The sequence below is a fragment of the Terrapene carolina genome, unplaced genomic scaffold (assembly GCF_002925995.2).
Source record: "Terrapene carolina triunguis isolate 2854851 unplaced genomic scaffold, T_m_triunguis-2.0 Scaffold380, whole genome shotgun sequence".
NCBI lineage: Eukaryota > Metazoa > Chordata > Testudines > Emydidae > Terrapene > Terrapene triunguis.
Genome location: NW_020664731.1, coordinates 132,006 through 155,133, shown reverse-complemented (window position 1 = coordinate 155,133; position 23,128 = coordinate 132,006). Strand labels below are relative to the sequence as shown.

General features: G+C 48.9%; 1 protein-coding gene across 1 annotated transcript in view; it reads left to right on the top strand.

The window, feature by feature from the left end:
- Positions 1–23,128, top strand: part of COL6A1 (collagen type VI alpha 1 chain) — a 68,035-nt gene that overhangs the window by 31,451 nt on the left and 13,456 nt on the right. The window contains exons 20-26 of the mRNA XM_026658007.2: positions 2,161–2,223; positions 14,242–14,304; positions 15,054–15,116; positions 18,287–18,337; positions 18,418–18,453; positions 19,025–19,087; positions 21,730–21,795. Of these exons, the coding sequence (XP_026513792.1) occupies positions 2,161–2,223; positions 14,242–14,304; positions 15,054–15,116; positions 18,287–18,337; positions 18,418–18,453; positions 19,025–19,087; positions 21,730–21,795 (405 nt within the window). The remainder of the gene's footprint in view (positions 1–2,160; positions 2,224–14,241; positions 14,305–15,053; positions 15,117–18,286; positions 18,338–18,417; positions 18,454–19,024; positions 19,088–21,729; positions 21,796–23,128) is intronic.

Here is a 23,128-nt window from a genome sequence, read left to right as displayed (position 1 = left end):
TGGGAACAGCAGCCCCACTGTCTGTTGTTTGCAAGGCAGATGTGCATTAGAATGAAGCCACAATAGTGCTTTGGAATGAAACTGTTAAGAAAGAGGCGGAGGCGAATTTCCAAGGCTCTGTTCTGGCTTGAGGGATGAGCGCATTGCCAGAAACGTCTCCATCAGTATTCAGGACCTTCATGTTATGGTTTATATTTACTGCTTGGCGCCGCCGTATGGAAGCAAACAATGGCTTTATTGCTCTTCATTTTATAGACCCCCGATCTCTAGCCATCAGGCAAGGTTGTAAGTAAGGTATAAAAGCGATGGAAGATTTATCCGCTAGTTTTTACAATGTGCCAATGCTTAGTGTGCCACAGCCAGGCTGAGGGAATGCATGGCTCAAAGAAGGCTCTGAAAGCATGGAAGGAGAAGTGAAAGAGTCTAGATTCTCATCAAGTGGGCCTGATGGTGGGGCTGGCAGATCTCAGGGCGGAGGCGAGTATGCCCAGTGGCTGTTGCTGCTGGGCTCACGAAGCACACAGCTGAGGGACAATGTGCTGTGCGTGGGAGTGGAGCTTGCTTAGCGTTGCAGAGAACTGGCTATTTGCCTACATGGCTCTGAATTCACAGTGAGACCTTGGGGATGAGGCATTTCCTGACTGTTCAGAGCTACACGTTGCAACCTAACCCCTGCTAAGCTCCTTTCTTGGTGTGGCGTATTCGGGCACGGCCAGTCAGCGCGCAGGGATGGCACAGTTTCTGGGCTTTCTCTATAGTGTTCTCCCTTATGCAATGCCCTGCACTGTGGTTAGTCGTGGGGGATCTGACTTGCAGAACCACGGTGCGAGGTTTCCTCACTAACTGGGCAGTCTGGGACTCCCTGACGCTGGCCCCTACCACAGAGCGCTTTGAAAGCAGCAATGCTAGACTCAAGGGTTCAATGCTAAAGGCACATCTGCCCAAGGGCCCAGGGTTTCCATTCACAGGTGTGCTGAGCGGGGCTCTCCAAAGCAGGACAGAGAGATGTCCAGCTCCAGCACATCATCCATTTCAGCTGTAGGAAAAGCTCTGGAAGTTTAACAGTACCAAGTTCCCAGGAGAATCCCTGCTTCCTATGTCCAGTCACTGCCTCTCAGCCCCATCTCTCTCCCCCACTCCAGCGAGCCCTGGCAGTCTGTACAGCCAACAGGTGTGAGGAAGGGGATGTTAAGGGAGAAATGTGGAGATCCTGGCCCTTTAAAAGCAGGAGGCGATGAGCCATTTCATGGCCATCCCCTTGGCATGCAGGCACCCCCCATCCCAGTATCCTCCACAGGGATTGTTCCTGGCCTTTGCTCCCTGGAATTCCTTTTCACCAAGCCAGGCCAGTTAGCAGATACATTTCCAGTCTCTCTGCTCCTACTCCCTGCTCAACATTGCAACAGGGCCAATTCCTGCCCCCACCCCCCTTTTCGGAGCACAAAGTCCCTAAGCACCTGGCAATAGCCCAGAATGGGCGGAGTTGGGAAGCCCTTTGCACAGCTCCACAGCACACATCTTTCCAAAGCAGAGCTGAGGTTAGGGCCCAGTTTGGAAAGAAGGACCCCAGCTCTGCTCTCTGTGTGCATGCAGTGATAGAAGTATCTTGTCAGTGTGCAATGCAGGGCATCCACCGAACAGTGGGGAGAGAGGTTGGGCAGATACCTTGGCTTGACTTTATGATCATTGAGGAAGGGACCACATCTTCATAGGTGTTTATACAGCCCCTAGCACAGAGGGGCCTGATCCTGACTGGGGACAAGGGCTGCCGTGGCCATATTCATTGACAGTGCTAAATGAAACTTCACGTGAGTCATTAAGGCAGAGATGGGCCCAAACCAAAACATCCTTGTACTTGGGAGAGCTTGGCTCTCAATCCATTCTGATATTCCCAGATGAACCCCATTTGCTGATGCTCAACCCTGCATGCAAACTCCCCGGAGCACTAGCTAATTTCCCACCTGATCTTTGTGACATGGACCCATCTCGCTGGATGGCTAACGATCCAAGGTGCTTTGCGTGTGGCTAAAGGTCTGCTTTCTGCAATGCTCCCTTTTCTGCCCACCTGTGCAGAGCTCTGTCTCTCTGCTGCCCAGCACCTGCAGGACTCTCAGCTTCCAAAGTGTCTCCTTGAGTTATATATTTTTTCTGCCTTTTCAGGGTGATCTTGGCCCACAAGGTGACCAAGGACGGGAAGGACTGCTCGGAGAGCCCGGAGCCCCGGTAAGAACACGACTGCTCCGTCCCCCTGGGCAGGGGGGAAATGGGGAGCTTGTTCGAATCAGACAGGGATGTGGCTAGAGATGGTGTGCACCCAGCCTTTCCTTCCCAGCCTGGACACATGCCCCCAAGAAGAGAGGCAGTGGGAGGGGTGCATGCCAGAGTCCAGGACCCGGGCAAGCCTAGAAAACGGAGAGTTGGCTGGCTGTTTGGGACTGAGAAAATTCCACGTCGTTTCCTCCTCCCAGTGGAAACAGGCGCCAGCAAGTCAGTCCGGCAGATTTGGAAACCTACAGATCTGAACAGCAGCAGTGACAGAATGCTAAGCCTTAGGGCGAGACCTAGGTCCTCTTAGTCACCTGAGTCAGTGGGCTACTGGGGGGAGCATGATTTGGCCCCTGCATTGTGGTCTAGAGCCCTGCGTCTTTACATGGTCTGTTGTAAAGCATGCCCGGTTCGAGGGCTCCTTTCCGGGGCAGTCCGGCTTTCCAGAGTGCGCTTCCAGTAATTCTGCTCCTCCCATCACCAAAGCTGTGTGCGCCATGGTCGCGAGGAGGGGAAGCTGCAGGGCCCAGAGCAGTTTGCTGTGGGAACGGGGACATTTCCACGAAGACTCCCCCTCCCCCAGCAGGAAGCAGCTCTGGCTGTCTCCACGAAGGGTGGGCGGGCGCTGAAGACGAGTGCGGGCGCTGTGCTGCTAGCCAAGTTTCACCGAATGCTGCTTCCCCTCCCCTTCGGAGCTCTTACCGCTCTGTGCTAGCTGGCTCCCGGGGGCCCAAACATCCCCCAAATCATCGGCAAGGAGGGCACCCCCATGCTGATCTCCCCACCCTGCCTTTCATGCTCCCCCAGGGCATCAGCCTCCGTCCTGCACTTGCTGCCCTATAGCTGGGAGGGCTGGGGGGGCAGGCGAGGAGGAGGCCCCAGGGCAGGGCGTGTGGAAACTCACCTAGGCCCCACTGCACTCGCCCTGCCATGTTCAGCCCTAGTTTGGCAAACTCCAACGGGAGGATTAAGGCGGGTGTTTATTTCTGTCACCACGCACACTGATCCCTGCCCTTCGTGAGTACAGCCAACCCAGTCCTGAGCCTCTCTGCTTCAATCCACTAAACACCGAAAGAGCCCTTCGCCCCCACCCGGCGCTGTGTGCCGCCCCAGTCATGCCCCGGGAGCCCCGGTCGCAGCAGAGTGCCCCAAGCCTGGCGGGAAGCGCCGCTCCTCTGCGGGGACCCACCGCCAGCTCCTGGTCCAAGCCCTTCAGCCCCAGCAGGCTGCCAAGGTTTAACCCTCCCTAGCTCCTAACACCGAGCTGAGCTGCCATGAGCTGCAGATACCCCCGAGCCCCCGGGCCAAATGGCAAACAGCCACTAGAACAATAGCTCACCAGGGCTTCAGCTCTGAGCTACGGGGCCAGAGGACACGCTGTCCTCTGCCCAAGTTAGGGGGGAGGCTAACTCTCGGCTGGACCCAAGATACAGCTAGGCGATGTTACAGAAATTCCCAAGTGGTTGGAATACGACTCCTACATACAATTGGTTCACCCCCACGGCAGCGACAGAGATAAGGCAGCACCCGAATCCATAAGAACACAAGAACGGCCGTACCGGGTCAGACCAAAGGTCCATCTAGCCCAGTATCCTGTCTACCGACAGTGGCCAATGCCAGGTGCCCCAGAGGGAGTGGACCAACAGGCAATGATCAAGTGATCTCTCTCCTGCCATCTATCTCCATCCTCTGACAAACAGAGGCTAGGGACACCATTCCTTACCCATCCTGGCTAATAGCCATTAATGGACTTAACCACCATGAATTTATCCAGTTCTCTTTTAAACGCTGTTATAGTCCTAGCGTTCACAACCTCCTCAGGTAAGGAGTTCCACAAGTTGACTGTGCGCTGCATGAAGAAGAACTTCCTTGTATTTGTTTTAAACCTGCTGCCTATTAATTTCATTTGATGACCCCTAGTTCTTGTATTATGGGAATAAGTAAATAACTTTTCCTTATCCACTTTCTCCACATCACTCAAGATTTTATATACCTCTATCATATCCCCCCTTAGTCTCCTCTTTTCCAAGCTGAAGAGTCCAAGCCTCTTTAATCTCTCCTCATATGGGACCCGTTCCAAACCCCTAATCATTTTAGTTGCCCTTTTCTGAACCTTTTCTAGTGCCAGTATATCTTTTTTTGAGATGAGGAGACCACATCTGTAAGCAGTATTCGAGATGAGGGCGTACCATCGATTTATATAAGGGCAATAATATATTCTCAGTCTTATTCTCTATCCCCTTTTTAATGATCCCTAACATCCTGTTTGCTTTTTTGACCGCCTCTGCACACTGCGTGGACATTTTCAGAGAACTATCCACGATGACTCCAAGATCTTTTTCCTGACTAAATTAGCCCCCATCATATTGTATGTATAGTTGGGGTTATTTTTTCCAATGTGCATTACTTTACATTTATCCACATTAAATTTCATTTGCCATTTTGTTGCCCAATCACTTAGTTTTGTGAGATCTTTTTGAAGTTCATCACAGTCTGCTTTGGTCTTAACTATCTTGAGCAGTTTAATATCATCTGCAAACTTTGCCACCTCACTGTTTACCCCTTTCTCCAGATCATTTATAAATAAGTTGAATAGGATCGGTCTGAGGACTGACCCTTGGGGAACACCACTAGTTACCCCTCTCCATTCTGAGAATTTACCATTAATTCCTACCCTTTGTTCCCGGGCTTTTAACCAGTTCTCAATCCATGAAAGGACCTTCCCTTTTATCCCTTGACAACTTAAATCCGGGGCTGCCAGGGGCCAGGTAACTGGTGCAGGCCAGGTCTGCACTAAACCGTGCCCTGGTTGCCATGGCCACAGTGGCCTATTGCATCAACCCAGTGCCTGGTGGGTAGGAACGTCTGGGGCACGCCCCAGGGTGCTTGGTGGTTCTGTTGTGCCAGCATCATTCAGGCAAAGGGGCCCCAGGGAATCCGGCTTTGTGGGGCTAACCCTGCCCCTGCGCTCTGGTGTGGGGTGTGAGGTAGGTCTGTGGGAACAGGGAGCACAGCTGCTTCCACACCAGCCTCCTCGCCTCCCCCAGAGCCTGTGCTCAGAGTGCCGAGATCCCCCCAGAGGCACTGCAGAGTGCCCCCCCCCAGCACAGAGTTTAATTGAAGGCAGCCGCATGGAAAGACGAAGCGCGGGTGCTGGCATCGGAACTGGTCTGTAACTTGGTGCCAGCCACAGCATGAGTCCTGGGAGAGGGACATTTTGTGCTGATGCTGGGCACTGAATCCAGTTTGCAGTGGGATGCCACTGGGCCAGATCCTGACATCCTTAACTGAGCCAAGCTCCTGCTGCAGCCAAAGCATTTAACTCTCCGAGGGCGGCAGGATCTGGCCGGCTGATGGCTCTACATTATACAGCTCTGCGCTGTCGCTCGTCTGGAAAGGGTTTGGGTATGGGAGAGACTTTGGTTGTAGAAAAGCAATTTGTTTTTATGAGCATTTATGGTATTTCCCCTGTGCTGGCTGAGACGCTTTGCAAAGGCGTTTGCCAAGAGCAGCCATTTCAAAGGGCTCCGAAGTGCTTGCCTGTACCTCCCCCATCTCCAGCCACGCTGCAGCAAGAGACCTGGCCCAGCTGGGCTTTGCCTCTTCCCCTGCCCGCATTTGATTGTTTTGAAATAAAGCAGGAAGAGTTGGCTGGTTTCCCCAAATCTGCAACATGAGCCTGACCTCACTCGGCCGTTGCAAAATGCGGCCTGGGACCACAGCTATGGGGAGGGGAAGCCAGCAGCCTGCAGTGGCTGTTCTTTAGTATCTGGGGGAAGGAGGGAAGCAGCAGTAGGGAACTGAGAGCCAGTGCACCACAAGGGCCTGTTCTCCTGGTCAGAAGGGGAGGGACGGATCTCCGCTGGACATGAGAGGGATGGTAACCGTTGGGAAGGAGAGACATACGTTGTAGGTTTTGACTTATGACTTAGAAGCACTTCAGGCCCTCGTACCATTTTGTTCTTTTAAAATATATATTCAGATTGGGAGGGAGGGGACAGACTGAGTATGTGATGGATCCTTTCCAAAAAAGGGACAGAGACGGCAGACATGCTTATTCCAGACAGTCACTGTTTTGGAATCATAGAATCATAGAATATCAGGGTTGGAAGGGACCTCAGGAGGTATCTAGTCCAACCCCCTGCTCAAAGCAGGACCAATCCCCAACTAAATCATCCCAGCCAGGGCTTTGTCAAGCCTGACCTTAAAAACCTCTAAGGAAGGAGATTCCACCACCTCCCTAGGTAACCCATTCTAGGGCTTCACCACCCTCCTAGTGAAATAGTGTTTCCTAATATCCAACCTAGACCTCCCCCATTGCAACTTGAGACCATTACTCCTTGTTCTGTCATCTGGTACCACTGAGAACAGTCTAGATCCATCCACTTGGGAACCCCCTTTCAGGTAGTTGAAAGCAGCTATCAAATCCCCCCTCGCTCTTCTCCTCTGCAGACTAAACAATCCCAGTTCCCTCAGCCTCTCCTCATAAGTCATGTGCTCCAGCTCCCTAATCATTTTTGTTGCCCTCCGCTGGACTCTTTCCAATTTTTCCACATCCTTCTTGTAGTGTGGGGCCCAAAACTGGACACAGTACTCCAGAGGAGGCCTCACCAATGCCAAATAGAGGGGAATGATCATGTCCCTCGATCTGCTGGCAATGCCCCTACTTATACATCCCAAAATGCCATTAGCCTTCTTGGCAACAAGGGCACACTGTCGACTTCTCACCCAGCTTCTCGTCCACCCTAACCCCCAGGTCCTTTTCTGCAGAACTGCTGCATAGCCATTTGGTCCCTAGTCTGTAACAGTGCATGGGATTCTTCCGTCCTAAGTGCAGGACTCTGCACTTGTCCTTGTGGAATCCCATCAGATTTCTTTTGGCCCAATCCTCTAATTTGTCTAGGTCCCTCTGTATCCCTATCCCTACCCTCCAGCGTATCTACCACTCCTCCCAGTTTAGTGTCGTCTGCAAATTTGCTGAGGGTGCAGTCCACGCCATCCTCCAGATCATTAATGAAGATATTGAACAAAACCGGCCCCAGGACCGACCCTTGGGGCACTCCGCTTGATACCAGCTGCCAACTAGACATGGAGCCACTGATCAGTACCCGTTGAGCTATAGTGGACAAGCTATATCCATTGGCCACTAAGATGCTTCATTTGTGGTTGAGGCCTGTTCCAGATTTGAACTATGAATACAGACATTGCCTGAGCCTCAATGCAAACCTTGAGCCCAAGTTTTTAGAGTAGGTTCATTGCTGGGAATCTGTTTGGGACAAGTATATTCTGCCCCCAGTAAATCCATCCACCATTGTTTAGTAAGAATCCCAGGCAGTGGGCCTGTCTCTGTGCTGCAATGTGTGGAAGACACAGTCTCCCTCCTTCCATGGAAGAGATGATGGTCCAATCAGTCGCCTGTCAGAAGAGCAGGATAGGTTCTAACCTCGGATCTGGGTTCTTCCCAGACAGGAGACTTGCTGAGTATCTTGGTCAGGTCTAGCTAAAATAGATACAGGGTTCCAGTAAGATTTCAAAAGCAGTTGCGCTCTAAGATGTTTTTTCCATAAGCTAGGGGAAAATGCTTTTGCTCAGCCAAATAGAAAATAAATATATAATTGGTATTGGGAAGGGAAGGAGCTTGGCAAACAGTATTTTTCAAGGCTTGTTATCTGCGAGTTCTGGCTCTTAGAATGTGTTTCTCTTGGCTGAATGTAGGGCTCCTGCTAACCCTTGAGTCCCTTTCACTTTCTTTATGTCTGCGAGAGAATCTAGAGGTCAGTATATTCTTTCTTTGATCTCTTTGGAAGGTCTGGTGTTAACCTTCTGTGTGTGTGTGTGTGTGGTGTGTGTGTGTCACCCCCATGTTAGACAGTGTACATACACACACACACACACACACACACACACACAGTAGGTGGATGGGAGTTACTGAGATCTGCTGCATACAGAAACCTAAATGCACTCCAGGCACTGTACCAAGTATGTAGAAATGGCATGGACGGTACAAGCCAAGAATATATTGGTCAGGGTTCCAGGCACCATAAAACAGGACAGTTTTCTGTCTCCACTACCGCCATCTTCCCAGCTTTCCTTGTTTTCAGGTTTATTGTAGTAGATAGGAATAAGGTAGCATCCCTTTAAATAGTCTGTGAGCCTTCTAGTGGTACTCACTGTGTCCTATGTTTTACAAGTCATTGGAACCCAGCCAGAGCAGCCACGTACACATAGCTAGGCCTTGCGTGTTTGTGTCTATTCCATAAACACGGATATTTGGGATCCAGCTGTACCCCTGTGGTTTCTTCATGTTATTTTTGTCATGCAAAGAGCAAAAGACCCAACAATCAGAGATGAAGATGGGATACCAGATGACAGCATGGAGCCTACCTCTACAACTGTTAAATTGAGAAGACAACAAATGAAATGTTGTTTCGATTCCCCTTCAAGTGGGAGGAGTAAAACTTAAAATGGAGCTGGATACAGCATCTGCTCTTTCTAATTTCACAGCAGGATTATCAGAGACCACTTAATAGGGGGAAGTTGCAGAAAACCTCAGTGCTACTAAAATCACACAGGGGAAATCCCTGGGCATTATTACAGTGAAGGGAACACATGACTGGAAACAACGCCTTGCAGACCTGTATGTTGGAAAGCAAGGAAGTTTTGCGCTACATGGTAAAGAATGTCTGGGAGAGATTCAGGTGGACTGGCAAAGCATAACGTTCCTGCAGGTTTAAAACAAAACAAAACTCCAGGCCCAAACTAAAATGAGCAGAGCTTTTGGACAAGGCAGCTGATGTCTTTCAGGATGGGATCAAAACCTTAAAACATATGAAAGCAAAAATTGAGCATTAGGAGGAGGAAGTTTCTGCATTTTGCAAAGCTCGACCAGTGCCTTTTGCGATATGGCCAGAGGCAGAGACTGAACTGCAGCACTTACAGAAGCTGGGATTCTATCCAAGGTGACCGGAAGGAGAGGAGTGCCCCTGTCATGGCAGTGATGAAAAGAATGGAGCTGCCCATATCTGTGGTGATTTCAAGGTTCCTAGTGAGGCTGGCTGAGTGAGGACTTAGAGCAAACAAGGAGAAATGTGAATGCAAGTGTGTTTTGAGGGCAAGCCATTGAGAAAGAGATCACACTAGAAAGCTGAAGCCTCCGAATGTGTCACAATGACGTTCCTTTCTAGGGATGGTCCGTCATTTCCACAGGTTCTTGCCTGACAAGTGACAGAGTTACAGCCTCCAAACCACCTGTCATACAAGGGACAGAGATGGAGGTTGTCCACACAACATTGCCAAGGCTTCCAAGAAAGGGCCCTTTCCCGCTAATGTGTAGCTTTGCTTGTGATCCTTCCCCATGTGGCATAGGAGCAGTACTGTCCTGTGGTGGAAGATCACACTGAAAGATCTATTGCCTTTGCTTACCTCAGGAGAATGTATCTATGGTCAAATTGCTGGAGAAGCTCTGAGCTTAGTCTGAGTTAAAGTTTCACCACTCTCCATCTGGAAACAATTACTCTGGTTACAGATCTTCACCTTTTAACCCAAAGAGCAGTCCCAGCAATGGGATGATATCCTTGGGTGCTTGCTGTTACAATCTTGAGTTCAAAAGTGCCAACCACCATGTGAATGCAGACTGCTTGTCATGCTGGCCCATGGAAGAGGCAGGTAAGGAGACCGAAATGGAACCAGAGATAGAGGATATGCTCTATAGGGCACAAATTGAACAAATGCCACAGTACAACACGAATTACTCCAGGCCATCTATGGGACAGGTGTACATGATTGCAGTAGATGTTCGTTCTAAATGGATTGAAACATTCTGTAGGAATTCAACTAGTTCAGCGCAGCTGCTGAGAGCATGCAGACTCGTATTTCTCAGAAGGGAGTTCCGGAACAGTTTGTAAGTGACAATGGGACCCAATTCACATCTGAAGAGACCCAACTATTTGTCAAAAGAAAGGCTATCAAACATGTCATATCAGCTGTGTTCCATCCTTCCACAAGTGAACTAGCAGAAAGATGTATTCAGACATATCAAAAGTGTCACAAGCTGATTTTATAGGCAAAGCTGCATTATAGTGGGCAAGGGCCATTTCAGGGGATATGAACTTCTTGGCCTTATTCAAAGAGTTGGCGCCCTGTATGGACCAACACTGTTCCTATCCATTGTGTGACAGTTTGTTTAGAGGATGTAACTTTGCTACTATGTTAGGAATGCAGCCCATACTTCTACAAATCAGACACCAGCCGAGTTGCTCAAGAGACATCTTTTAAGGTCTCGCCAGGATGTTCTAAAGCCTGATATCAGTAGGGACGTTTGTAAGGAACTGTGTGATCAAGTGGCCACAAATAGTCATACACAACTGTGTAATTTTCATGTGTGAGAGAAAGTCTTAATAAGACATGCCTCAGATAATTGGTGGGATCCAGGAGAGATTGCATCACAGACTGGTCCCTCTAGGGGTTTTCAACTAACCCCATGTCAACTCAGGATGGGACACAGAGATAAAATTTCTATATACCATTAATGACAGCTTCTTGGAGCAGCAAGTCCTGGAACTCACGAGGGGAGAGGCAATTCTTGATCTAGTCCTAAGAGGAGCACAGGCTCTGGTCCAAGAGGTGAATATAGCTGAATCACTCGGTAATAGCGACCATGATGTAATTAAATATAACATCCTTGAGCAGAGGAGGGCTACCAAAGAAGCCCAATTCAGCGGCATTTAACTTCAAAAAGGGGAACTACACACAAATGAGGAAGCTATTTAAAAGGAACAGTCACAAGAGTGAAATGCCTGCAAGTTGCATGGACACTTGTTAAAGACACCATAATAAAAGCTCAAATTAAATGTGCACCCCAAATTAAAAGAAAAAAAAAGAGTAAGAGGACCAAAAAAATGCCACCATGACTAAACAACAGAGTAAAAGGTAGTTAGAGGCAAAAAGGCATCCTTTAAAAATTTGAATTCAAATCATTCTGGGGAAAATAGAAAGGAGCATAAACTCTGGCAAGTCAACTGTAAAAGTACAATTAGGCAGGCCAAAAAAGAAGTTGAAGAGCAAAAGACTCAAAAAACAAAAACAAAAACTTTTTTTTTAAGTACATGAGAAGCAGGAAGCCGGCCAAACAATCAATGGTGCTGCTGGACGATAGAGTTGCTCAAGGAGCACTCCAGAAAGATAAGGCCGTTGTGAAGAAACTAAATGAATTCTTGGTGTATCCCAAGTGCAGCGTGCCTCTGCAGCAGCAGTGGGAGCAACAAGCTGCGGACTACAAACTGCGGCATGTTGGGAGAACGTCCTGGTTCCTGCCAGGATGTACCCTCTGCCCTCCTAGCAGGATGTTTCAGCACTGACTGAGCTGGGAGCCTTAGGCTACGTCTTCACTACCCGCCGATCCGGCGGGTAGCAATCGGTTTATCGGGGATCGACTTACCGCGTCTCGTGAGGACGCGGTAAAATCGATCCCTGATCGCTCTGCCGTCGACTCCGGAAATCCACCTCGACAAGAGGCGGCAGCGGAGTCGGCGGCAGCGCGGCAGCGGTCGGCTTTCCCCCGTCCTCACCGCCAGGTAAGCCGACCTAAAATACGCAACTTCAGCTACGGTATTCACATAGCTGAAGTTGCGTATCTTAGGTCGGAACCCCGCTGTAGTGTAGACCTAGCCCAAGACAGGCAAGCTGGCAGGAGGCTGCTGGGCTGGAATCCTGTTTGGTTTCCTTACAGAATAAAGCCTTGTTGCTGATGGTTTGTCTGAATGGGTCTGGTCTGAGGTGACACACACTGACACACAATGCAGAGCACACGGAGGAGCCTCAGGCCCAGTATCCCAGTATTGTGTAAAAAGCCCCAAGGCCGACTTACCCTAGCTTGAACAACCTCTGAGTGGGCCAGTGAACAGGATGGCGGGGGCGGGTTACATTTGCATCAGTCTTCACTGCAGGGGAAATGAGGGAGATTCCCATGCCTGAGCCATTCTCTTTAGGTGACAAATCTGAGGAATTGTCCCAGATTGAGGTGTCATTAGAGGAGGCTTTGGAACAAATTAATAAACTAAACAGTAATAAGTCACCAGGGCCAGATGGTACCTAGATCCTGGGCTGCCGACAAGCCACAAGCCAATGGCCCCAGGGCTTCCGGGTTCCTGTCACTTAACCTGACAGGCTGGTGGGGTTCTGGGTGCGTTGGAAGCCCTGAGCTGTGGAACTCCCAGGCTCCCCATCAGGCCACCTGGCGATGGAGAATATAAAGTGGAATAGTTCCAATAGGGGAGACTGACAAGCCCATCTCACAGAATAGCTTATAGCTTTGATGGTTAAAGCACTCGCATGGGACGTCGCATTCGTCACGCTCCCTAGAACAGGACATAATGGTGAGATCAGTTGGCAATGTAGGCCTTTGAAAGGCGACTCTCCTAGGGCACTATACAGCTGTGAGATGGGAACAAAGCTGTGATCACTACATATTATCTACAGACCTAGAGACGAAAGACTCGATTCCTCATCCCGGCTTTTACTGCGTCATTGGGGCAGCACTGATCGGCTACAACGAGGCACTTGGCTGTTGCAGTGCCAGGCAATGGAATCTGCTGCAGGTTGCCCAGCGGCAGAGAGGAAAGGACAGTGCTTGTGCAGCAGTGCAAGAGCAAATGGCTGTAAACTGGCCATCGACAATTTGGGCTTGAAATTAGGTGAAGGTTTCTAACAATCAGAGGAGTGAAGTTCTGGAACAGCCTCCGAAGGGGAGCAGTGGGGGCAAAAAACCTAACTGGTTTCAAGACTGGGCTTGATACGTTGATGGAGTAGATGGTATGAGGGGACTGCCTGCAATGGCATGTAGCCAATCTGCGACTGCTGGTAGCAAATATCTCCAATGGCCGGTGATGGGACACTAGATGGGGAGGGCTGGGTTACTACAGAGAATTCTTTCCCAGGTGTCTTGCCGGCGGGTTTTGCCCACATGCTCAGGATCTAACTGATCCCCATATTTGAGGTCGGAAGGAATTTTACCCCAGGTCAGATTGGCAGAGACCCTGGGGGTGGGGGTGGGAGGGATTTCACCTTCCTCTGCAGCATGTGGCATGGGGTCACTTGTAGGTTTAAACAAGTGTAAATGGTGAATTCTCTGTAACTTAAAGTCTTTAAATCATGATTTGAAGACTTCAGTAAGTCAGCCAGAGGTTCGGGGTCTGTTACAGGAGTGGGTGGGTAAGGTTCTTTGGCCTATGATGTGCCGGAGGTCAAATTAGATGATCATAATGGTCCCTTCTGGCCTTAAGATCTATGAGTCTAAGAGACACAACACATCATACTGTGTATTATGTATGTTATCAAAGCCTGCATGGAAGAATGGTTTTGCTGCCAGCAGAAAGGAATTAGAAGCCACACTTTATATTAAGGTTCCACGTATAAATGGGGGTATAAGCTTGTTACCGACAGGAGTAGTATGTGTTATAGATAGCTAGATTCAGAGATTCCAAGACCTGAAGGGACCATTGTGATCATCCAGTCTGACCGCCCGTATGTATAAATGGAAACCTTAAAATAAACTGTGACTCAGCTGGGCATGACCCATTAATGTGCACCAGCCCCCACCCTGTGGGTCATGAAATGAAGAAATATTTCCCCACCCTGGCGAGCTAAATTTGGACATGAATTGAAGCACCATAAGGCTTTCAAGGGTGAAGCTTGGGAATGAGTCACCTGGCAGAATCTGGGCCGCCAGCCACGACATCTGTGACTGTGCAGTACTCAGCATTGCTGTCCTGCTGGATGCTCAGAATCCAAGGTGAGGTTTGTGATGTGGTGCCCAGGGTCCAGACCCGTAGCAGGATGGGGGGAATCACATTTCTGCACAGGCCATGCACACAATGCGTGGGAGACGGGTACGTGCTCCTCTGGGCAATGCCTCCAGAGGAACGTAACCAGCGAGACAGGGAAGAAATGAAACTTTCAGTTCTCTTTTTACTTTCACAGGGTGAGGTTGGTCCGATTGGACCCAAGGGGTACAGAGGAGAAGAAGGACCCATGGGACCTGAGGTTAGTGTTCTTTATCTTTGTCGTCAAGGAAGGAATGGCTGTGTGATATATAAACCAGAGAGCGGTGATCAAAAAAGGCTCTCTCTCCTGGTTCCCAATGGACAGGGTGCTTAGCCTTATGGATCTTGGAGCCCTTATAAACAGGAACAGAGAAGCTGGTTTTCCAAGACACACAATAATTGACGTCCATGATGGGATGGTAGGATTTTAAACGCTTCTTCTTCAGTGTGGACCCACAGATCTCTAGGGTCAGTTTTCTGAGCAGAGCTGGTAGACAGTAAAGCTACTCAGTAAGTGATTCTTATTAACAGCAGCCTGTCTACTCTCTTTGATTTCCGCAATAAGAACATTACAGAATGTAGAGGAGGGCCCTCTTAGGACACTAGTCTAACCTGACAAGCCTGGGTTGGCTCATTCCCTACAGTGCACCTTGTGGGCTTTGTCTGGTCCTACTCCGGAATGGATCACCTGATAGGCCTGCACCACTGCCCTGAGGAAAAGGGGGAACTGAAACAATGGTAAAGGTGCACAGTTTACTCCCCATGCTGTCCACAAGTAAACAACTCCACTTGGAATATTGCAATGTTCCCATTTGTATTCTTCAGAGCATCAGGGTTCTTCTAAGGTAGGAAGTGAGGGATCAAAATGTCACAGGAAAATGAATGCAGCTGGTTTGCCTTTGAAAGGATCATTTGCTGTGCATTAAGGTCCTTCACAATATGCTTGACCATTTCGCCGTCTCCCTTCAGGGCCCCAAAGGATCCCCTGGACCCATCGGATTGCCTGGAGACCCTGGCTTGATGGGTGAAAGGGTGAGTGGTATTTCACAGTGGAATATGACAGATGAAAAGTGGCTTACAACTGGTCGTGCTCAGCAAGAGGAAGCGCCCCCCCCTGCCCTTGGCTTACACAGCAGAACTGCCGAGTGCTGTGTAGGAGTCCCCACAGGATACTCCCCTGTGGTCACACACGTACACAGGGCTGATCCTCAGCTGGTGAAAATCAGCATCGTTCCATTGACTTAGCTGGAGATATGCTGAGTTACACCCACTGGGGATCTGGCCTATTCATAGAATCATAGAATATCAGGGTTGGAAGGGACCTCAGGAGGTATCTAGTCCAACCCCCTGCTCAAAGCAGGACCAATTCCCAACTAAATCATCCCAGCCAGGGCTTTGTCAAGCCGGGCCTTAAAAACCTCCAAGGAAAGAGACTCCACCACCTCCCTAGGTAACACATTCCAGTGCTTCACCACCCTCCTAGTGAAATAGTGTTTCCTAATATCCAACCTAGACCTCCCCCACTGCAACTTGAGACCATTGCTCCTTGTTCTGTCATCTGCCACCGTTGAGAACAGCCGAGTTCCATCCTCTTTGGAACCCCCCTTCAGGTAGTTGTAGGCTGCTATCAAATCCCCCCTCATTCTTCTCTTCTGGAGACTAAACAATCCCAGTTCCCTCAGCCTCTCCTCATAAGTCATGCACTCCAGACCCCTAATCATTTTTGTTGCCCTTCGCTGGACTCTTTCCAATTTTTCCACATCCTTCTTGTAGTGTGGGGCCCAAAACTGGACACAGTACTCCAGATGAGGCCTCACCAATGTCGAATAAAGGGGAACGATCACGTCCCTCGATCTGCTGGCAATGCCCCTACTTATACAGCCCAAAATGCCGTTAGATTTCTTGGCAACAAGAGCACACTGTTGACTCATATCCAGCTTCTTGTCCACTGTGACCCCTAGGTCCTTTTCTGCAGAACTGCTACCTAGCCATTCGGTCCCTAGTCTGTAGCTGTGCATGGGATTCTTCCTGCCAATGGTGCTAGGTCTGATTGAAACCCGCTGGGGCTCATGGAGTAGAGCCACAGAATGGGAGACTTAGCTGACAGGTTAAACCCATTCTGGAGTCTGGCCTCCAGCTGTGCTGTATGGTATGTCGGGATGCTGGGGGAGAGGGATCCAAACATAACATCTGCCAGCAGGGCTGGGCAGAGAGACTCTAGCGGGCCAGTGTACACACTTGAGTTTACTTTGTTCTTAAAATACATTCAGGCTCCGAAAGAGATCAGTCTGGAACCCATTACTCTCAAGTCACCCTCAGCTGTTTGCAATATGTGTCCCTTGGTACCAAATGCACTTAGCATTATGGACCGGCTCCCCAGCTGGTGTGCTCCATTCATGTCAATGGTGTTACACTGATTTCCACCAGCTGACAATCTCCAAATGGGTCTCCCATTCTTGCCTGCTTTGTGTTTTCGTCCTCCCCTCCCGCGTCATATTCATTTTGTATTGCGAATTCATTCACTGCACTGCAATGGAGGTTCATTGAGGTAACAAGACTCATCCAATCCAGAGGAGAAAAAACAATCCGTCAGGCCTACACATTTTCTGGTGGAAGTGGGATTAATTGTATGTCTATCATACTGTCACTAGCCAGCCCTTTGAAAAGAGTCCTTTCACTATGTCCTCCAGCTCTGCAGGCTGGAAGAGTCATGTCTTGAATACACATTTCAGTAGAGGACCCAGAGGTCTAAAATATCAGTCTTCTTTTAAAGCTGCTGGTTCATCTATTGGGGCGTGTATATATAATGCATGTGTCTTGGTGTCTTGGCTGCACCCTCTTTCCAACGGCCAAATCCCTTACGCCTGATCTCTGAAATGTCCCCATCACAGTGAAACTCCAGTGGAGGAAAAGGAGATCTTCGTGCCTTTCCCACCTGCCGCCCCCTGCTGCCGCTCTCCCTTTTACTTCTTACTTCAGAAATAAAGAGCAGACACTCACGCGGCTTCAGAGACTGAAGAGACAGATGAAGATTGGAGGTGGAGAGGGAGTTAGAGCAGTAACCCCACCCCCAGCCTCTCTTCTACCCTCCGAAGCTTTAAAAGGGACCAGCTCCCTCCACATTTGTGGATGGAGCTATATCACTGAGTATGTGTGTGAACGTGGGGGCAGGAGGGATACAACAAAAGCGGTTTCTGCCCCAGGAGAAATGAGGCAGGAAAAATGATATTTAACTTGACTGAATATGAATTGTGGTGGCTCCTAAACAATGGCCCTATACAAATAGCATTAGGGGCATCCGTGCCTGTTCTCTGCGACTCTAGATCAAATACACTCAATGTACAGGTAGGAAGGTGTTTTCTTTTCTTCTATCAGCACTGTGAAATCAGGCTGGAGTTTGAAAGTCAAGCTGCGTTCCCACCAACAAGAGATGGAGACGTAGCTAACAATTCCATTAAAGATGCCGCCCCCCAGGAGAATCCAGCACAGCTTCTCACAGCCCTGCATTGCAAATAGGAACCAACTGGAGTCCAGACTCATTGCAGATAGGAAAGTGAGCAGATTTTTTCAGCAAGGAGATGCCATCCTGTCACAGTCACTTTTCTGATCGTAATGACACATTAAGCATTTTTGGGTGACCATCTCAAGAAGATAAAGAGCATCTTAATGATATGCAACCTGGAAAAACTCTTTCTATTTCTATATTGATCCTGTCTCTTGCCGCAGATCATATTTATATTTAATTACCACTTTGAGGGTCCAGTACAGCTCTGATTTCCATGTCACGCCCTTTTACAAAACACAAGCTGTGAACCTGGTGATGGTAATGGGTTCATTGTAGTTGTGGACAAGACTTAAGCGCTTCCACTTAGAAGTGGCTACTAAAGCTTGTGATTCATATGCCTGATGACAATTGTTACAGGGGAGAAACCAGCAGGATGTATTGATAGTTGGCCCATCATTGAGGACTTTCTCCTTATTCATCATGACTGTGCCTCTGGAGAAGGCCAGGAGGAATGTTGTAGGGTTCTGGCCTGCGAGTGTCCCACCCCAGTGAGAAGGTGTGAACTCTGTTGAATAGCAGAGTGTGTGAACACTATGCTGTGGATGAATGGCTGCCTGCTAGGGAAAGTGTGACATGCGGATAAGTGAATTAATTGGTTTGGTTTTGACACCTCACTTATTTTTGCTCTTCCCACTAGGGAGCGGATGGCATTCCAGGAAATGGCACAGATGGTCCTCCGGGCTGCCCAGTGAGTCTTATTTGTTACACAATAATTTAACAGTATTTCTACTCCTCTGATTTAACATGCTGTTTTCCCTTCCCTCTCAGGGCAATCCAGGCAACAGAGGAGATCCTGGTCCTAAAGTAAGTCTGCCTCCATCTCCCCTACAGGGTTATATAATACAAAACTGCCTGAGCAATACATCCTGGTTATGGCCCCTAGCATTGTTCACAACTGGCCAGTTGGCTCCAGAGCCTGTTGGCTGACCATGCTCTGAAAGGGGCTTCCAAACGCTGGCTGGCCAGCCCTGCTCATCCCGAAGTCCATGTTTCCAAAAGGTTAGGATGTCCCCTGCTACCCCCGGACCTGTGCTGTGTGGGCATCTTTAGCTATAGATATGCTTTGTATGGGTTTCCCTTTCTGGTGCAACTCATAATAACATGGGGAGGGGGTCGCAAAAGCTGATGGAACCACTGGTACGTGTTACAAGATTACCTCCATATGTGCTGTATGGTAACGTATGCCAAGAAAGAAGGTCTCCATCTTGATGACACACGTTTATTGTAACTCAGCATCAAGGAATAAAGACCAGCTGTGACTCCTCAGAGATGTCTGCTCTGATAGCTTGTTCTCACACTCACTGTAGGCTAGGGAGGACGCTTGTTATCTAATGCCTGGCTTTTAATTCACAGTGTTATTGGTGTCATTTTTCAGGGCCTGAAAGGCTATCCTGGTCCCAAGGGCGATGTTGGAGAAGTAGGAGACGCTGGGGAAGATGTGAGTGCAGAATGAGGCTGATCTCTCTTTTTTTTTTAAAGCTGAATCGTTTCCACCAGGCAGAGGAATACAGAGGTTTTGCTCCGGTTCTAAACTATTGGTGCAGCCTACTGCACTGCTGTAAAGCTTCCCAGTCTGAGGAACGCATTTTGCCCATGTGTAAATATCCTGTTAAAGGGTTTAGGGGGGAGGATGGCAGGGAGGTAATAGCTCCAGATCTGTTTGATTTGTTTTCCATAAGAGCAACACTGTAAATGCAGCCTGGAGCCCTGGTGTCAGGCATTCCTCTTTAGTTCGCTTCCCTGGAGCAAAGGACAGATAACAAGGGGCTCTGGAGCTGATGCCAATGGTGTGGATGGAGGACAGGCTTGGCTAGCCATACACCGAGTGCCCTGTGACCCAGAAGCAGGTAGAGTCCTGCTCTCTCTTCTGGGCAGTGGCTGGGAACATTGCCGTGCGGTCTAAGTCCTCAGGTACCCCAGTGCAAGTGGAACTTTTCCAAGCACTTGTGAGTGAAGAACCGTGAAGCAGTACGAGCCCCTCGTAACCCACAGCTGCTGCCTGCCCAGCCATTCATAGCAAAGCCATTACCCATATCCTAGCTAGAACATCCACAGGAAAGTTCATCAGGTGGAGATAAGCTTCTTCCATGGCCCATTGTGTTTGCTGATGCGCCATCAATGTGAATAGGCCAGTTGTTCTGAACCAGGAGTACATGTACCCCTGAGGATACACAGAGATATTCTAGGGAGTACATCAGCTCATCTAGATATTTCCCTAGTATTACAACAGGCTACATGAAAAGCACTAACGCAGTCAGTACAAACTCAAATTTTATACAATGACTTGTTTATACTGCTCTACATACACTATACACTGAAATGTAAGTACAGTATTTATATTCCAAGGATTTGTTTTATAATTATATGGTAAAAATGAGAGAGTAGCAATTGTTCAGTAATAGTGTGGCTGTGACACTTCTGTATTTTTATGTCTGATTTTATAAGCAGGTCGTTTTTAAGTGACATGAAACCAGGCGGTACACAGGACAAATCAGACTCCTGAAAGGGGTACAGTCATCTGGAAAGGTTGAGAGCCAGGGGTCAATGTGAGGAGCTGAAGGTAGCTAGACTAACTATCAGCAGCCCCCGCAGAAACTGAAATTCAGCCCATCAGGAGCAAGCTGGACATGGCAGGGGGTGTTTACGGATTTAGAGGCCAGTGAGAAGGTTGGTTTGTGACAAGCTCCACACGCCCAATCAGCACAATCTGGGGCCCTTTGGCAGCTCGTCTCGGAATCCCCGAGCCAGAGATTAGAAAGCACTGGAGGTGAAAGCACTAACGCTGGCTGCGTGCCGGCAGGGTGCTCAGTCCAGGAGCTCGGCAACAGCCAGGCAGCCCCTCTCCCAAGGGCCCCTTCGCTCCCAGCCGTGGGCAGGACAGAGAAAGCAGATCGTGCTTCATCTGCATTTGCTTTTCCCCCATGGAGCCTGTTTTCCATCTCTAAGGACAAGCTTCAGAAAGCAGCCTGGCCAGAAAGAAAATGTCCAGGCTGAGAGAGCAGAGCCTTCACCCTGGCTGTGGCCACTATTTCTCTGCGGGTGTTTAAGAGGAACCCCTCCAAGGCCCAGAGGACATGTGCAAATCATTTCCAAATACACACACAGTTCCGTCTGGCCTGCTGGCCGCATCGGACTTGCCAGATTTACTAGGAGACCTCCTACAGCCAGGACTGGTGTCTCCCATGGATCTGCCCTCTCGTGACTTGTTTTTCACTGTGGAAGTTATCAAGTAGCTTTAATCTTACGGCCATGGGCCTTTGGTGCTACAGCTTAGTTTGGTTATAAACCTCATCTCTCATGAATCAATAACTCTGCAATTTCAAATTGCACTGGGCTAAACATTGGTGAGGATTGGTGCAGCTGCTGTCCGGCAGACTGATTTGGGGGCAATGTGCTTTTGCAAATTTGACTTCAACAGTTTGGCTGATCGAGTGTAGTCCGAGGTTATGCTGGGAAAGCTGAAGAGCCAGTCCTGCCCCCCTTCCTCCTTCAAGTAACCTCGCTGTCTTCACTGGGGCTACTCGCACAAGGGTTACTTGTGGCACCAAGAGATATAGGCACTGGCCCTAATTCGTTCATGCTCCTGTTGGTATAACTTGAACTTTGCCATGTTGGTGTTAGTCTGTTCCACATTTTCTAGCAGCACAATAGTAACTGACAGGGACACAACTTGTGTCACCCATGTGCTTCAATCTACTAGTGTCAGTGCTCTCCAGTGCCAGTAAAGAAGGCGTCCTGTAGGTAATATGCTGGCCTTCTTTGGAAATGGGCTCCAGCAGCCATAGTTTGGCCATTGGTTTAAAAAAAAACACTCCAGACTCAGAGCTTTTGCAGTGATCTTTCAAAAGTTTTGGTGTATTTCTGAGTTGGCAACAGAACTCACATATCATTTAATTGAAATAATAATGCTGCATGTCTGAAAGTGGAAAGTACTCTACAAAATGCTAAGTGCGTGGGTGATGTGTGGGGCCAAAGTCAGTGATAGCTCCCGAAGTCCAGCAAATGATCCCTGTAATCCAGCAGAGCTGACAATGCCACTGCAGTCCCGTCCCTTGGTAATGGCACGTTCTTTTCTTCCAGAATCGCGTCCCGGGTCCCTCAGGTCCTAAAGGGTCCAAGGGTTACCGAGGCCCTGAAGGCCCCCCGGTAAGTAACCCAGCAGACTGGAGGGGACAGAGCACCGAGGACTAGGGCCACTGGGAGCTTCCTGATCTGCTCTTCTGACTCGCTTGTGGTGAACTGCAGGCCAGTTTGACAGAGATTGTTGTGTCCAGTTTTGATCCCAGTTGTCAGCTCCTGAAGCCCTGGGCAGTGACAGAGCTCTAGGAACTCTATAACAGACATTCGAAGCGGCGCTGGGTGTCGGTCCAACAGGAAATTCCAATATTTCCACAATTGTTTGCGTCCCAAATTGTGACGAAATATTGAAATATCAACATTTTTCACAAAACAAACTATTCTGAAAATTTTTGATTCAGAACTGTCTAAACATTTCTTTCCAGGATTGTCGACCAAAACAAACCATTGAGACATTCCCAAAATAGAAACATTTTGTTTCAGTTTGCAAACTGACTAGAAATACTTCAGTGCAACATTAAACCAAGTTTCACCATTTTTGCGCATTGCCTCATGGGAGTTGTTGTTTGGGAGCCTGATGCCTCCATTATCCCCTATGGGCCATTCCCCTGGTTGCACTACAGCTCCCATGATGCACCCACAGTCATGTGACTCCAATGATATACCACACAGTTTAGTCAGTGGAGAGTCTGCATTGCCTCATAAGAGATGTCCTCCCGTGAGCCCCACCCTTAGGAGAGAATAGGGGCTCGAAATACAACTCCCAGGAGGCAATACACCACAATAAGGAATGTAGTTTAATGTTGAACGGACTCAAAATGAAATGCTTTGGGTCAGGTCAGCAAAATGAAATGTTCAATTTGGGTTGAACCTCTCAGAAACAAAATAGTTTGTTACATTACTTGCAACAGAAAATCAGTAGGTTTTGGCAAAGTTGAAATTTTCTCATAGAACATTTCAGTGAAGCAGAAACTACATTTTCCCTCAGAGAAAACCATCCCAGTGGAAAATTCCCACCCAGCATTAACTGTACGTTGTGCATGAATTCTACCATGTTGCTGCAGCGACAGCTCACAGCCGGACCACTGTTATACCTCACATGCCCAAACACATCCAGTTCAGTTTTCCACTCCTCATGTGCCTATGGCAACCTCACACTGACTCTGATGGGGAAAATAAATGTCTCCTTTTCCTCTGGGCAAGCAAATTCTCTACTGAAGAGGAGAATTCAGATGGAGACCAGTGAAAATGGACTATAGACCATTGCCTGAATTAGCCAATGCTATAATGCAGACCATGCCTTCACTAGGGCATCTGAGCCCAGCTGATAAATACAGCTGGGAGGGTGACAGGAACCGAGGGCCCGACTCCGCACTGCCCTGCCCTCCTGGGAAAATGAGCA